At 41.9% G+C, this 14,658-nt stretch overlaps 1 protein-coding gene across 1 annotated transcript in view; it reads right to left on the bottom strand.

Moving 5' to 3' along the window:
* The window catches only part of CHSY3 (chondroitin sulfate synthase 3), a 69,174-nt gene extending 54,996 nt beyond the window's left edge, over positions 1–14,178 (bottom strand). The window contains exons 1-2 of the mRNA XM_087715882.1: positions 13,389–14,178; positions 10,052–10,335 (exon numbers count right to left, since the gene is read on the bottom strand). Of these exons, the coding sequence (XP_087572008.1) occupies positions 10,052–10,335; positions 13,389–14,178 (1,074 nt within the window). The remainder of the gene's footprint in view (positions 1–10,051; positions 10,336–13,388) is intronic.
* Positions 14,179–14,658: the final 480 nt, after the last annotated feature.

The raw sequence follows: 14,658 nt of genomic DNA, 5'->3' as shown, positions 1-14,658 counted from the left end.
AGACAAAGAATCTTCCTATCTTCACAGCCATTATAAACTTTGTTTGTCAGATTTGTTGGCTTCTTACCTAGAGATTTGTTAGTAGAATCCTGACAGCCATTAAATGTGTCTCACTAACCCAAATTGGCCCTGGGCCCCCAGCTCCCCATTCCTCACAGTCACTCTGTTTGCAGATTCTTCTTTAGCAAGCCTTTATGAGCATCAGGGATTCAGAAGAAGGGAGAAAAACACTTAGCAGAAGCCTCTCATATCTAAGCTTTGAAAATATTCATATATTCTTCCAACAGAATTCCAAACAAGTCAGTTGGGAAAACTGCTTTTATGCCTAATGCATGATGTATGATGGAGAGGGGTGGTGTAGCCTGTCTTGTTTTCAGCAATTCTGCCTAAATATTCCACTTGCCAAAGATGTGCCCAAAATTATTTGTGTCTTTTTTCCCTTCCATTTCACCCCCCCCCCCCCCCGAAATCCTTCAGGGACTGTTGAGATTCAAGAAGGCTTCCTCTTTTGCTATTGTTTTTTCTCTCTCATGGAGAGAATTGTTTTTCTTGAAAGGTTGTAAACATTCTTGGAAGTGTGAAAACATCTTATTCTCGTGGCCCTTTTGTAGAAGAAGACTACTTTACAGTTGGTGTGGTGAGAAAGGTGAAAGCTCTAGCAGTTTGTCTTCTACCTTCTGTAACTGCTGAGGAAAGCACTAGAAGGGAGATATTGAAAGAAATCAGTAGAGCAGATACCATGCAGAAAAAAGCAGGGAAAGGATTACTGGAAGAGAAACCAGAGTCACAGTGAATAAAAGTTGTGAATTACTCCAGAACTATTCTCACCGACTCAAGGTTGACTCAGCCTTCCATCCTTCTGAGGTAAGTAAAATGAGGACCCAAATTGTTGAGGGCAATATGCTGACTCTGTAAACCACTTAGAGAGGGCTGCAAAGCACTGTGAAACAGTACATATGTCTAAGTGCTATTGCTATTCTTGTGCAAGCACAACTGTGAAAAATTAAAGCATGAAAATTATATTAAAAGATAAAGGTTCCCCTCACATATATGTGCTAGTTGTTCCTGACTCTAGGCCCCGCCCACACTCACTTACTGTATCGCCGCCGCCCCTTTCTGAGCGCAGGGGCTGCTGGTAAGGCGTGCGTGCCGTGCGCACACACGTCATCAGCGCGGCGAGGGAGGACCCGCAGGAGAGGAGCGCGGGAACAGTGCGCTGTTTATTTATGAAAGGCTCTACAAATTTAAACTCTGCAAGTTTGAGCATTGCTCACTCCATAGCTCAGCATGCAAAAGCGCTTAATGAGGGAGAATTTATTAAAGAAACTCTCCTAAGATGTGCGCCAGTTCTATTTCATGATATGCAGAATAAAGATGCAATTATTAAGAGAATATCTGAGTTCTCTTGGGGCGGGCTGGAGCGGCATGTTGATGAGGACGTGGAGCTGGAAGCAGCTGACTCCACAGCCCTGGTTCACGGCACCCCAAACAAGTTCAATAATATCAAGGGCAACATACGAAATCGACTGATGAACAAAGAAGTTACTAAGCAGGTATGTTAAATAATTTGTTTTTGGTTTATTAAATACAATTATATATTGCAATTATACATTTTTGTAGTTTAAACTATAAATTGCGCAAAATTATGTTTTTGTCGAAGTGAAACACAACGCAAGTTATGCTCGATTTTTTGCCGATTTTTGACACACCACGCCAAAAAGGTTGCCCATCACTGCTCTAGGGTGTGGTGCTCATCTCCATTTCAAAGTCAAAGAGGCAGCACTGTCCGAAGACATCTCCGTGGTCATGTGGCCGGCATGACTAAATGCTGAAGGCGCGCGGAACGCTGTTACCTTCCCACCAAAGGTGATTCCTATATTTCTACTTACATTTTTATATGCTTTCAAGCTGCTAGGTTGGCAGAAGTTGGGACAAGTAACAGGAGCTCACTCCGTTATGCGGCGCTAGGAATTTGAACCGCCAAACTGCCGGCCTTTCTGATTGACAAGCTCAGTTTCTTAGCCACTGAGCCACTGCTCAGTATATTTTATACATTATATATTATTTATTATATGTATATAAAATTGTATACATGAATATAAATTCACATATTCATTTTACCAATTTACTCTCTTCCCCTCCCCCCTACCATTAGAATTGAAAAATACACAACCAAAGAACCAAAAACTTTACTCCCTTTTCCCTAGATTGGTGGGAGTTACCGTATCTGCTTCTGATTTCTTTCTGCAATCTGTGTTTTGCTACTTTGCCCTGATCCTCAGGGTTCATCTGTTTCATTCTTACAGTGTTCTTATAGTAAAAGCCTTCTCAAGTAAAAATAAAAGTGTTAATTTAAGGCAAAAAAGTATACCAGCTAGGAAGTTGCTCTTATCTTAGAAAGCTTAGAGTTAAGACACCTTCTCCAAAAGAATGAACCCACAATTTACAGAAATAAAATTCATTTGCTGCCTCATTATGGCCAGAAAATGGGGAGGGGAGTACAGGTAGGGAGTGTATTCCCACTCTACTCTGCTCTTGGTCAGATATTTGAAATATTGCAGTTCCGCATTGAAAAAGACATTGGTAAACTGGAGCAAGTCCAGAGAAGGATACCAAAAGAGGTAAAAGAACTGGAAACTAAGTCCTATAAGGGATAATTACAATGGGAATATGAATGGAAGGGAAGGGAAGGGAAGGGAGAAGAGGAGAGCATACATTAAAATGAAATTTTGTTGCATTCTGCTCTCAAAGGGTAGCTATTATGCATATACCCACAAACATACATATGACACAGAGAATCATCACAATCTAGTTTGAATGTATACATATACATGGCGAAAAAAAGAATCCTGCAAATTTACAAGGCAGATGGCATAAGAAACAAAGCTGTTACAGAATCTCATAGTCCTATTATAAATACAGAACATAAGAAGCAGGAACATGTGAAAGCTCAGCGCAGGAAAAGATGGAATAAATATCCTACATGTTGTCCTTGACATAGATCCATAATTGGGATAAGAATTTCTGTTGCTAAGCGAGGTAGTTATTTAAGTGAGTTGTACCCGATTTTCTGACCTTGTTGTCTCAGTTGTTAAGCAAATCATTACAGTTATGAAGTTAATCACATGGCCATTAGGCGAATCTGGCTTGATTTTGCTTTTCAGAAGCCTATTTAGAAGGTTGAAAGAGGTGATCACATGATCTTGAGATGCTGTAGCCTTTGTAAATATATGCTTTTTGCCAAGTGACTGAGTTTTGATCACATGACCATGGAGATGCTGCAACATCTCCATGGTCATAAGTGCAAGGACGAATTGTAAATCACTTTTCCAGTGCTGTTGTAACTTTGAACTGTCAGTAGAGTAGGGATACACTCTATAAACAAATGTTTGTAAGTAAAGTACTACCTGTACACTTAATGTCAATGAATTGAAATGGGGGATACTGAAATTCCATACAGTAGGGATCTACATAAAGCTAAGATACCTTAAATATATTCTCTACTTATAATAATTTCTAGTACTACAAGGTGGAATTATGTCAGAACTAAAGTCATTACAAAATTGGAAGGCTACAGGAACTGATAAACTATTTGCAGAAATATGACGTGCAACAACAACAAAAAAGAATCAATTCTAATCAAATTTTACCAGCAAATATGAAAAAAAAAATACAATTCCAATTTGGCCAACAGATTGCAAGATGTTGGTCTACATGTCAGCAGCAAAGAGGAGAGACTTAACATGAGGATATTGTGCTATTCATCACACAATATCCTAATTTCATGTGCTAACAAAATAATCCTTACAATCATCCAAAACAGATTAGAGCCCTACATGGAAATCTCAAGCTGGTTTTAGAAAAGCTAAAACAGAAACAAGGGAGATTATTGCAGATGCACCATAGATAATCAAGAAAGCCACAGAGATCAGTGTGTGCTTCATTGACTATAGAAAGGCCTTTTGTTATGTTAACCATGTTAAGCACGGAGTGCCCATGGGAAAAGGGGAATCTGAAACATCTCACTGCTGTAATGTGAAACCTATATCCAGAAAGCAACAGTCTGAAAGAAATGGGTCAAACAGACTGGCTCCAAGTCACAAAGGAGTGAGACAAGACTGTATACTGTCTCCTTATTTACTCAACTGATATATTAATTGAGTCTGGACTGTATGAAGATGAGTATAGTTTTAAAACTGGAAAAAAAAATAAACATCAATAACCTGCCCTGCCCTGATGACACTACTCTGATAATTCAATGAAAATTTACTGGAGATTCTAATAATAAAAATAATTCCTTAATGCTGGGAAAGATTGACGGCAAAAAAAGAAGGGGTCGACAGAGAATGAGGTGGCTGGATGGAGGCACCGAAGCAATAGGTGTGAGCTTAAAAGGACTCCAGAGGATAATAGAGGACAGGAAGGCCTAGAGGAACATTGTCCAGGATGGGCAGGACTTCGCAACTAACAACAACCATAATGAAAATGAAGGGACATGATGAAAAAAATGGGATTGTAATTATATATGAGGAGCAAACTAATGCCAACAGACCAGTGGTGAGATTCAAAATTTTCTACTACTGGTTCTGTGGGTGTGGCTTGATAAGTGTGGAGTGGCTTGGTGGGTGCAGCAGGGGAAGGATACTGTAAAATCCCCATTCCCTCCCGATCAGCTCGGACTCGGGAGGCAGAGAATAGATGTGGGCGGGGCCGTCAGAAGTGGTATTTACCAGTTCTCTGAACTACTCAAAATTTCCACTATCGGTTCTCCAGAATTGGTCAGAACCTGCTGAATACCACCTCTGCAACAGGCACAGTAGCAATCTTCAGCAACAAACAAAGAACTGGCAGAAAGCTTGTGTCTTTTATGATAAATTTTCAACAGTAAAGAAATCACGAGTTAATCAATATGGCTCAGACTACCATTTGGACATGTAACAATGAAGGCCAAGGAAAAATTATCCAAATGCCTTGATGTCTCTATATCTATTAAAATAATCAGAATTGTAGAGACAATGGTTTTCTTTGGGACATTCTAGGGAAACAAAAATTGGACTCTGAAGAAGTAGGATAGAAAGAATATTGATGCTTCTGAACTTTGGTCCTGGAGAAGACTCTTGAGAATATAAGGAATAGCAAGAAAACAAATAGTTCATTGAACAACCCACAGTTGTTAAGACACTCAGATTATCTTGAGCACAATGTGTCAAGAAACACATCCCCTGAAAAATCCATTGTGCTTGGAAAGGTAGAAGGAAAGGGAAGATGGCAACAGAGTAAGGTTTTATTACCATAATTACCATGACCATGAGTGCAATATGGGAGACCTGAAGGGTAAAGTTGGTTATAGATCATCCTGGAGAAGAGCTGTCTAAGATGTCTAAGGGTTGACACTGACCAGATGGCACTTAATTAATCAACAGGTATGATATGTAAAAAATGAATAAAACTTACTTTTCCTCTGAATCAGATGACACATAATGTTGCACCAACAGACTTTTGCCCGGGCACCTGAATTTTTGCTCCTCCTCACCCAATACACACGTGTTTATCTTTAAATAAGCTGCTGACACTGGAAGGGGAAATTTGTTGAAACTTTCCAGATGTTTAATGGCTTTACAGAATTACAGAGGTCATATATTTGTTCATCATTATATTTTAATATTCTGTATTTTAACAACATGAATGGAATTTAGATTATTGTAGCAGGTACCGTATTTTTCAGAGCATAAGATGCACCAAGTTTTTGAAGAGGCAAATTAAAAAAAAGGTTTTTGCACTATGCAGACCTCCACAAAACAGCCCATTTTTTGTGAAAACAATCCTGTTTTTTGTCAAAAAAGGGGGGGGGAATGCATAGCCTTTAAGAGGCTTATAGAGTGCTCCTTGGGACTGGGGGGGAGGCAAAATTGAGCAAAAAACAGACCATTTTTCGCTCACTTCTGCCCTCCCCAGCCCCCAGGACCACTCTGAGAGCCTCCTAAAGGCTATGCATGGCCATTTTGGTGAAGGGGATGGGGTTTCGGGAGACCAAAGATGTTGTATTCAGTGTGTAAGATGCACCCAGATTTTCAGCCTTTTTTTGAGGGTAAAGGTGCATATTTTGCTCTGAAAAATACAGTATTTTATGTTGCTGACTTTACTTTTAAAATGTTTTTCAAAAGAAAATGGAAGCATGCTGTTATCAGCAAATCCAATTACTTTTCTCTGTCTTGTCTTTCATAGCATATAACCTCATTCACTGGCCTATTTAAATTGATTTTTTTTCCTGTTTAATGAGCTAGTGACACAAGGGCAAGATATTTTAATGCTAAATTAGTAGCACAATAATTTAGAACATAAGTACAATAATAATTATATATCTTTATGCCTTCAATTTACAGAGTAAATCTAGGCAAATCACATAGTCTCAATGCTATCCGATCAATGTGGTGATCTTAAATATATTTCAATTACCGTATTTTCACGACCATAAGCCGCACTAAAAATCCTAAATTTTGATCCAAAATCGGCAGTGCGGCTTATAACCCGGTGCGCTTTATATGTGGAAAAAGATCTCCCAGCTGCTTTGCTCCTCGCGACTGCAATAGATGTCCAGAGGCGGCTTTTGGGGCTGGTGGGGATTGGATTTCCGGCTCGGTGGCCCCTGTCGCTTCTGGACGTTGTGGGGAGCCGAGGAGAGTGTGGGGGGGAGCGCGCGGCGGTTCTTGGCGCTCTGGGAGGCGGGAGAGGCGCGCGGTTTGGTTTCTCCTCCCTGGGCGTCGCGGCGGCGGCCCCGGGCGCGCCGATCCCCGTGTTTTTCGCATCGGGGCATGCTCTTGCAGCACGCCCCGATGCGAAAAACACAGAGATCGGGCGACGTCCAGGGAGGAGAAATCAAACCGCGCGCCTCTCCCGCCTCCCAGAGCGCCAAGAACCGCCGCGCGCTCCCCCCCACACTCTCCTCGGCTCCCCACAACGTCCAGAAGCGACAGGGGCCACCGAGCCGGAAATCCAATCCCCACCAGCCCCAAAAGCCGCTTCTGGACATCTGTGGCTCCCGGCGCTCCAGGAAGCACCGAAAGCAGCTGGGAGAGGCGCGCGGCTTGGTTTCTCCTCCCTGGACGCTGCAGCAGCAGCCCCAAACTCACCGATCCCAGTGCCTTTCGCATCGGGGCGCGCTGCAAGAGCATGCCCCGATGCGAAAAACACAGAGATCGGTGAGCCCGGGGCCGCCGCTGCGACGTCCAGGGAGGAGAAACCAAGCCGCGCGCCCCTCCCAGCCGCCCTCGGCGCCCCCCGGAGCGCCAAGAACCCTCGTGCCGCTCCTCGCGATGTCCAGAAGCGTCGGGAAATGTGCGGCTTATAACCCGGTGCGCTTTATATGTGGAAAAAGTTAAAAAAATTAACGTTAATTGATAGTGCGGCTTTTAATCCGGTGCGGCTTTTGGTCGTGAAAATACGGTAAATGTTGAGATTTGGAAAAAAGTATTTTAATAGAATTTTGTCTAGGAAGAAGTTGTCACCACAAAAAATGGCCACATTGTGAGATGGATTTGGGACAATGCATGAAAACTGTTGCTCACTTTACATAATGGAAGAATGAAAGATAACCTTCAAATGGCATTCCGTAAAATCTTGTCAATAACTAAACAATATTAAGATTGCAATACTGTTAAGTCTTACAGGGAATGAATCACCGTATCCTATTAATGCACTGTATGTTTCAATAGTGAAAACAAATTATTTGTCCCAATTAAAGCAATTCTCTAATATAGAATATGTAATACTATTTACCTACTCTGCATTTATAATCTTGTTGTGACCTGTTGACCGCTGGCCCCTCCACCAGTCAAATCAGAGGATGAGGCATGGGAATCAGAGTCGGCATCAGGGCAACCCGAGAGCTTTGAGGGAGAAGAGAGAATGGAGCTGGCAGAGAGAGAGAGAGAGAGCGAGAGAGAGAGACAGAGAGAGAGAGAGACAGAGGCAGAGCCTGGGCCATCCGTTAGAGCTCAGATGGAGAGTCAACAGCCCCCAGATCTAGAGGTGGTTGAAGAAGAGAGGAACAGCTGGGTCCAGTGCCTGACGCGTGGCTGTGCAGAAGGCAGAGAAGTGGAGAGCAGTGGAAAGCCATGGGTCGATCCTGGGGAAGGAAGAGCACTGTTGCTAGCTAAGTCTCACCTTAGCTCTGGGGATAAAAGGCAGGGAGCAGAGATGAATAGATGTGACAGACAACTATTCATCCACCGGATGGATGGACTTGTTAGCCTGCGAGAGAAACTTTTTGTTGGGGATGCCGGCACTCCTAATAAAGGAATTTTTTGAGTTCACGTCAGAAGGTTTATCATGTTTGGGGAGCTGGGTCAAAACATCTATTTTAATAGCCTATTCATGTCATAGTTAAGAATTGCTTTAAGCATAACCAGTAAAATGATTTCATTTTACATGAGGAATACCATACCATACCCCATGTACACCTTGACACTCTTTCCATTTCAAAAATGTTTTTCCATCAACCAAAATTAAAATCAATAGATGGGGAAGGGGAATGTGTACCTCTGTAGAGTAGAAGAACAGGAAAGTCCACATATGGCAATATTCAGCAGTGAATGAAATAGTGTTATAACTTCCAGGAATCCATGACTACTTGGTTGAAAACATGTATGCATGTCCTTACTAGAAATGCAAGGTAAGACCTATTTTGATGTGTGTATTAGATAGAAAAGAGCCTATCGTGATTTCTGCTATATGTCAATGTCTTAATGTTAAAACAAAAATACTTGAGGTTAATGTTATAGGTAAGTAGATATTATTTCACTCATAAGAAACTCATGAGGTGTAACAATTTAAAATAAAGAATTACAAGCCACCAGAATCATACCACCATAAAAATCTAGGAGAGAATGTTTTTAACTTCTTTCTTAAAAACAGTAAGATTAGAGTTAACTCATAAAGAGATGTATGTCCAGACTTAAGTAAAACATTGAGAACTTTGAAATAATCTTTGACCATATAAAAGTATCCTATGTTCCTAAACCCATGAAAGTGTTATCTTAGTATTATAGCTACATTTTGTTGTCTCAAGGTCAAAATATTTAGTCTGGAAGAGATTAAGAAATCATTCGAAACCAAATCCAGCTCAAACACAACTGGCAACTCCGTGCCAAACTGGTTTGCAAGAAAACTACTTTTTATAGGACAGAAAGGCCCAAATTTTGCTCTTTTCTTTTCCAATAGCAAACTGCATTCTGAGAAATGATGCCAAAGCTTTTTCCATTAAGTCAGGCAGCTGTATACTAAACCAGAAATAAATCCCTGACAGGTATTGCTATAATCTAAATAAATATATGGATTATTATATTATTTATACATGCACTTTCAAATTAGTACCAAAACCATGAAATAACAAAACAATGTACCAGAATGCACCCTGTCATGGTAGTGTTTAGAATTACTATGAATAAGCACTGAATTTCATTCATACAACTCATTCCTCCACTTAACTGAGTTCCAGCCAAATAGTACATACAGTAACTGAGGATGGAATAGTACATACAGTAATCGAGGATGGTATGATGGTATGATATTTTGGCATATAATTGAACTCAGTGTAAGCTGATTTGTAGCATGTCATCAACAAAACAAAATACGTTAGGTTGCTGTCAGGCATGAATGCAAAATAGCATAGCACATTGAGTAAACCAGTGGTAGTCAACCTGGTCCCTACTGCCCACTAGTGGGCATTTCAGCTTTCTTGGTGGGCGGTAGGGGTTTGCTGTAACTCTGCTTTATAAATTTTATAAAGTAAAGTTACTTCCCTACTTTATAAATCACCATTACTGGGGAACCGGTGGGCAGTTAGAAAATGTTACTACTAACAGAGATACAAAAGTAGGTATAAAAAGGTTGACTACCCCTGGAGTAAACCATACAATATCTTAAAATATGTTGATTAGGTCTGCAATACTGCACATGCTGTTTATTTTTGTGGACAGACACATGGAGTCAGAGTGTGCAGCCGAAATGTTTACTCATATAATATACAAATCCCATCATCACCATTCCTTACCTCATATGACCAGACACACTGAGTACCACCAAATCGCCGAACACATCTGCCCACTTCCACATCCTCATGAGTCGTGTACATCTCCTGAAGACATTCACCTATATGTGGTACCATCCTTCTGAGAACCTCACGACTGAAGATCATCCCAGGTCCTCCCATGCAGAAGTTCTCTCCTGGTTCAAGACCCAATTTTCCAAGTTCTTCTGTATTTCCTAGTCCTGTCTGTCCCAAATAAAGGGGTTTGCTGCTATTCAATGACCGAAGGAACTCCTCCAATTTTTCACCTAGAAGGGGGGGAAAAAATCAAACAATATTATTAACAGCACAAATCTTTTACATAGAAAGTAATATATTCACCTTTTAAAGTGCTCTTTGTATAATGGGCCTTACTTCCATTTCATGGGAATGAAATTGCATTTTATTGTGTAATGAAAATCAATTGTATTAGCAGAATCACAGTCAGGCCAACAGTACACAAACCCTTCCTTCATAAACATGTTTCATAAACACCTTCCATAATAATCTATTTACTCTTTGCTTGTATTTCTCTCTTTTTATGCAAACACATTTACATAAATTCATAATTTAGCACATATTTTTATTTTAATACATTCAGAAGCTGAGTGGTTTGGTTTTGTCACCTCTTAAGGAAGATTCAAAAAAATCAATTTTTCACTGATTAGTATGGAAAACCCATATTTTGCTGTAGGCAGACACAGTACATGGTATTCTTGAGAGGAATCCTGCCTACTTTCAGAGAAATATGTACAAGTGTTTTGAAGTTTAATTCCTTTAAATTCTTACTAAATTTAATAATACAACTTTAAAATACAAAGACAAAGGAAAAAATGCTTGAAATGTTTTGTCTTTGAAAAGAAAAAGATAACATAATGCTTCATATTAAGTACTATGATTGGAGATACTAGAACAAAGCATTGTCTATGATTAGAAAAGAGGCATATCAATCACTAAGCTCTACTCCCCTTCTATCTTGTCATTTTAGAGAGAAATCACAACATATAGTAGCAAATGGATTGTCTTTTGTAGTTCTGCAATACAAAGCCCACTAACCTACACAGAATTTAGGGTCTTACTCAAATGTTTATCATTCCGCAGGGATCCCTATTTATTTCAGTGATCCAGCTTTGCTCTGTTCAAAAAGTAAAGAGTGCACCTATTACTTTGCAAAAAAATGATTTACATTCAACTATTTTAGTGGCAAGTAGTCAGAAGAGCTGAGATGTATTTATACAATAGATGAAGTAAAGGCTGTTTGATTAATTACAAGAAAGAATGATTTAGTTGTCTAGCTACCAAGTTTACATTCTTGTCCAAAGTATACTTTTCTAATACCTATAGAATGCTATATATTTATTCCAGGTAAGTAGATATAAAATTGTGCAAGCAGTCTTTGATTTAAGACCATAATTGATCCCAAAATTTCTGTTAAGTGAGACATTTGTTAAGTGAAATTTGCCCCATTTTATAACCTTTCTTGCCACACTTGTTAAGTGAATCACTGCAGTTGATAAGTTAGCAACCTGGTTAAGTAAATCTGGCTTCCCCATTGACTTTCTTGTCAGAAGGTCGCAAAACTGGATCACATGATCCCGGACACTGCAACCATCATAAATAGGAACCAGTTGCCAAACATCTGAATTTTGATCACATGATCATGGGGTCATGCAAAGGTCATAACTATGAAAAATGGTCATAAGTCATTTTTTTCAGTGCCATTGTAACTTTGAAAGTCACTAAATGTTGTAAATCGAGGACTATCAGTATTGCAAGGCACAATTTCAATGAGACATACTTGGTTAAAAAGCTAAGTTAGTTGGAATTAGAATTTACAAAACAACCTTATGAATTGAGACCTTTGATAAATATTACTGATACGCCTTTAAAATTCTGGAGACCTGACATTTTACTCTGCAATTTAAAGACTATGCCAGCTAAGAGCTTTGAAATAAAGAGAAAATAAAACTCACATCTGGCAATTTGCTATTTCAGAAACTATAAACCAGACTTCGACAACTTAATGCAGCTGCCTCCAGATGTGTACAATGCAATTCTCATCAATGGAGATGATGGAAACAGTAGCTGAAAACATTTAGGGACACCACCACATTGAAAAGGACTTCTACAATTTTTTTCTTTCTTAATTCCACTTATGTTTATTTATGTTGCATTCTATTTATGGACAGAGAGAGTTGGTTAACAATTTATTACTTTATAATTTATTACTTTTATAAAGCAGTATAAAAGAATATTAAATGAAGTTGGAAAAAGACTTTGTAAATTAGTTTGTACATTATATTAATAGTGTTTACATGTGGTATATTACAGAAATACTAATCTAGTTTATTTTGTGCCAGATCTCATTTTCCAAATCCAATTAAAGGATTATATCATTTATAATTATATATTTTATCCCACACTTTATTGTCAGTTATCAATAGAGAGGTCCTATATTCAATGCTTCATCTTGTCTATTTCTTCTGTCACTCTATCCATCCCACATCTTTCTCTGGGCACTTCAGCTTAGGAACACCTACCCCCCCCCCCTTCTTTGTAAAGGTTTCTGAAAATATAATTTAAAAGCATTGCTAGACTTTGTTTCATTGATTTCAAGGTACACAGTGAAATTCTACAGTATCAACAACGTGCAAAAAGTTTGCAGGTGGGAATAACTCCAAATCACTACTGGATACAACCAAGCTGTGTCTAAATATAATCCTTATTAGATATTATAGTATTAACTGTTATCAATGGTACGTTATTGCCCTTAGATCCAGGTTTTGCAGTAACTTGAAATCTATTAATATATTTGCACGCTATTGCCATTCTTCCATTAGATGATTCTGGACAAGAGGTGTATTCAGGCAACCACCACGAGTTGAACTCAAATCACAGAAGTCTTTTTGTAAAGGTGTACTTTTCATAGCTTGTTTATGAGTCAGTTTTGACAAGCAGATAACAAGGGACCAGTGAGACCAAATAAAAAGGTTTCTTTACTTGCTCAGCCTTAGCAAATGTTTAGCAGGTTCATGCAGAAATTCAGTAGGATTTGATCTCTCATAATTTGAAATATTTAATAAGTTTTGGGAGCATGGATATTACAGAATATGTGGATAGATGCTGCACAGTTTTTGTATCTGCAAAAGGCAGGTTTTAAAGCTTTCAAGAAGTCCTGCTCTTTATCTGTACCAACCACAAGCCTCCTGGTTCTAGTGACACTTTTGGGATCCCACCACCGGCGCCCTCTGCACATGGCCTTCTCATCTCTCTTTCTCTTTTGCACAAGACAAAGTCACACTAACGGAACTCCGGTTCTCACCTTTGATGTAGACATCGTCGTCCGCCCGCATGAACCACTCATAGGTGTCCAGGTAGTGGTCGTACATGTACTTGAGCATCATGAAGGATTTCTTTTGCGGTGGGTACGCGTCGTCGACACCGGGCAAAGCCACGACCGGCAGGGGCTGCTCCCCTTTTAGGCCGGGAGGAGGGACCGATCCCTCGCTAGAGAAGAACTCCACCCGGCCGGAGATGGAGCGCGCCCAAGTCCGCTGCGCTGCGAGCGCTCGGCTGCCCAGGTACTTCTGGGCGGTCATCACCCCGACGTAAAGGAAGTGCCGGGTTTTGGCACAACCCGGGGTGCCCGCGTAGTCCCCGCTGCCGTTGTGGCTGCTGCCGTGGCGGCCGGCGCCGCCTTCCTCTTCCTCCTCCTCCTCCTGAGGGTCTCTTCCAGCAGCTGCAACCGGGAGACTCGGCACTGGCCCATCTGCGGCGGGCGGCGCCGGGGGCGGCCGCGGCTCCCTTTCCTTCTCCCACCGCCTGTGTCTCCCGCCGGTGCCCCCCAAGCCGGCGGCCGTCACCGCCGGCTCCTCGGGTCGCAGCTGCCTCTTTCCTCCGGGCAGACCAGCCACGCGGCCGTAGAAAGCACAGAGGTTATTGCTGCCGTCGCCGCCGCCGCCTCCTCCACTCAGGGAGCCGCCGTGGCCGCCGCGCCTTTTCCTCTCGCTCAGCTCGACCACTTTGGGGGCGATGAGCCAGGAGGCGACAGTGAACCCCAAGATCAGCCCCAGGACGACACTCAGCCAGGGGCGCCGGGACCGCGCGGCCATGGTGGCAGTCACAGGATGGGGCGGCGGCGAGAGAGAGAGGGCGAGGGAGCGAGAGAGGGTTCCGTCCCGCGAGGAGACGCCCACCGAGCTGCGGGTCCCGCCGCCGCCGCCGCCTTCTTTCCCTCCGCCTCTTTCTCGTCACGCTTCCAGAGCCCGAGACCGCCTTTGCGAGTCCGCGAGGCGTGGTCGCTTCCCACCGCAGCACAGGCGCCGCCACCGGCGTCAGAAGCTCCGGGCTGTTGCTCCGAGTGGAAGTTCTCTGCGCGGGGTTAGTGAAACAGCCGTCGCCGCCCCCTCCTTCCCTGTGTCCGAGAAAGGCGCCCGCTCGACAGCCCGCCCACCCTTGGGCTCCGGGGGCAGCACCTTCCCAGCGCCGCCGCTGCCGCGCTGGTTCCTTCGCGCCCCTCCCACCCCTCTGCCTCCTCCACGCAAGAGCGGCGGAGCGAGCGAGCGGCCACGGCCGTAGTTGCTTTTAAACGA

This window comes from Thamnophis sirtalis, unplaced genomic scaffold (genome assembly GCF_051295495.1).
Source record: "Thamnophis sirtalis isolate CommonGarterSnake01/CBP01778 unplaced genomic scaffold, rThaSir2_p1.2 scaffold_5, whole genome shotgun sequence".
In the NCBI taxonomy this organism is placed as follows: Eukaryota; Metazoa; Chordata; class Lepidosauria; order Squamata; family Natricidae; genus Thamnophis; species Thamnophis sirtalis.
The sequence above is the reverse complement of the archived record's forward strand: the minus strand, read 5'-3'. Positions and strand labels throughout refer to the sequence as shown.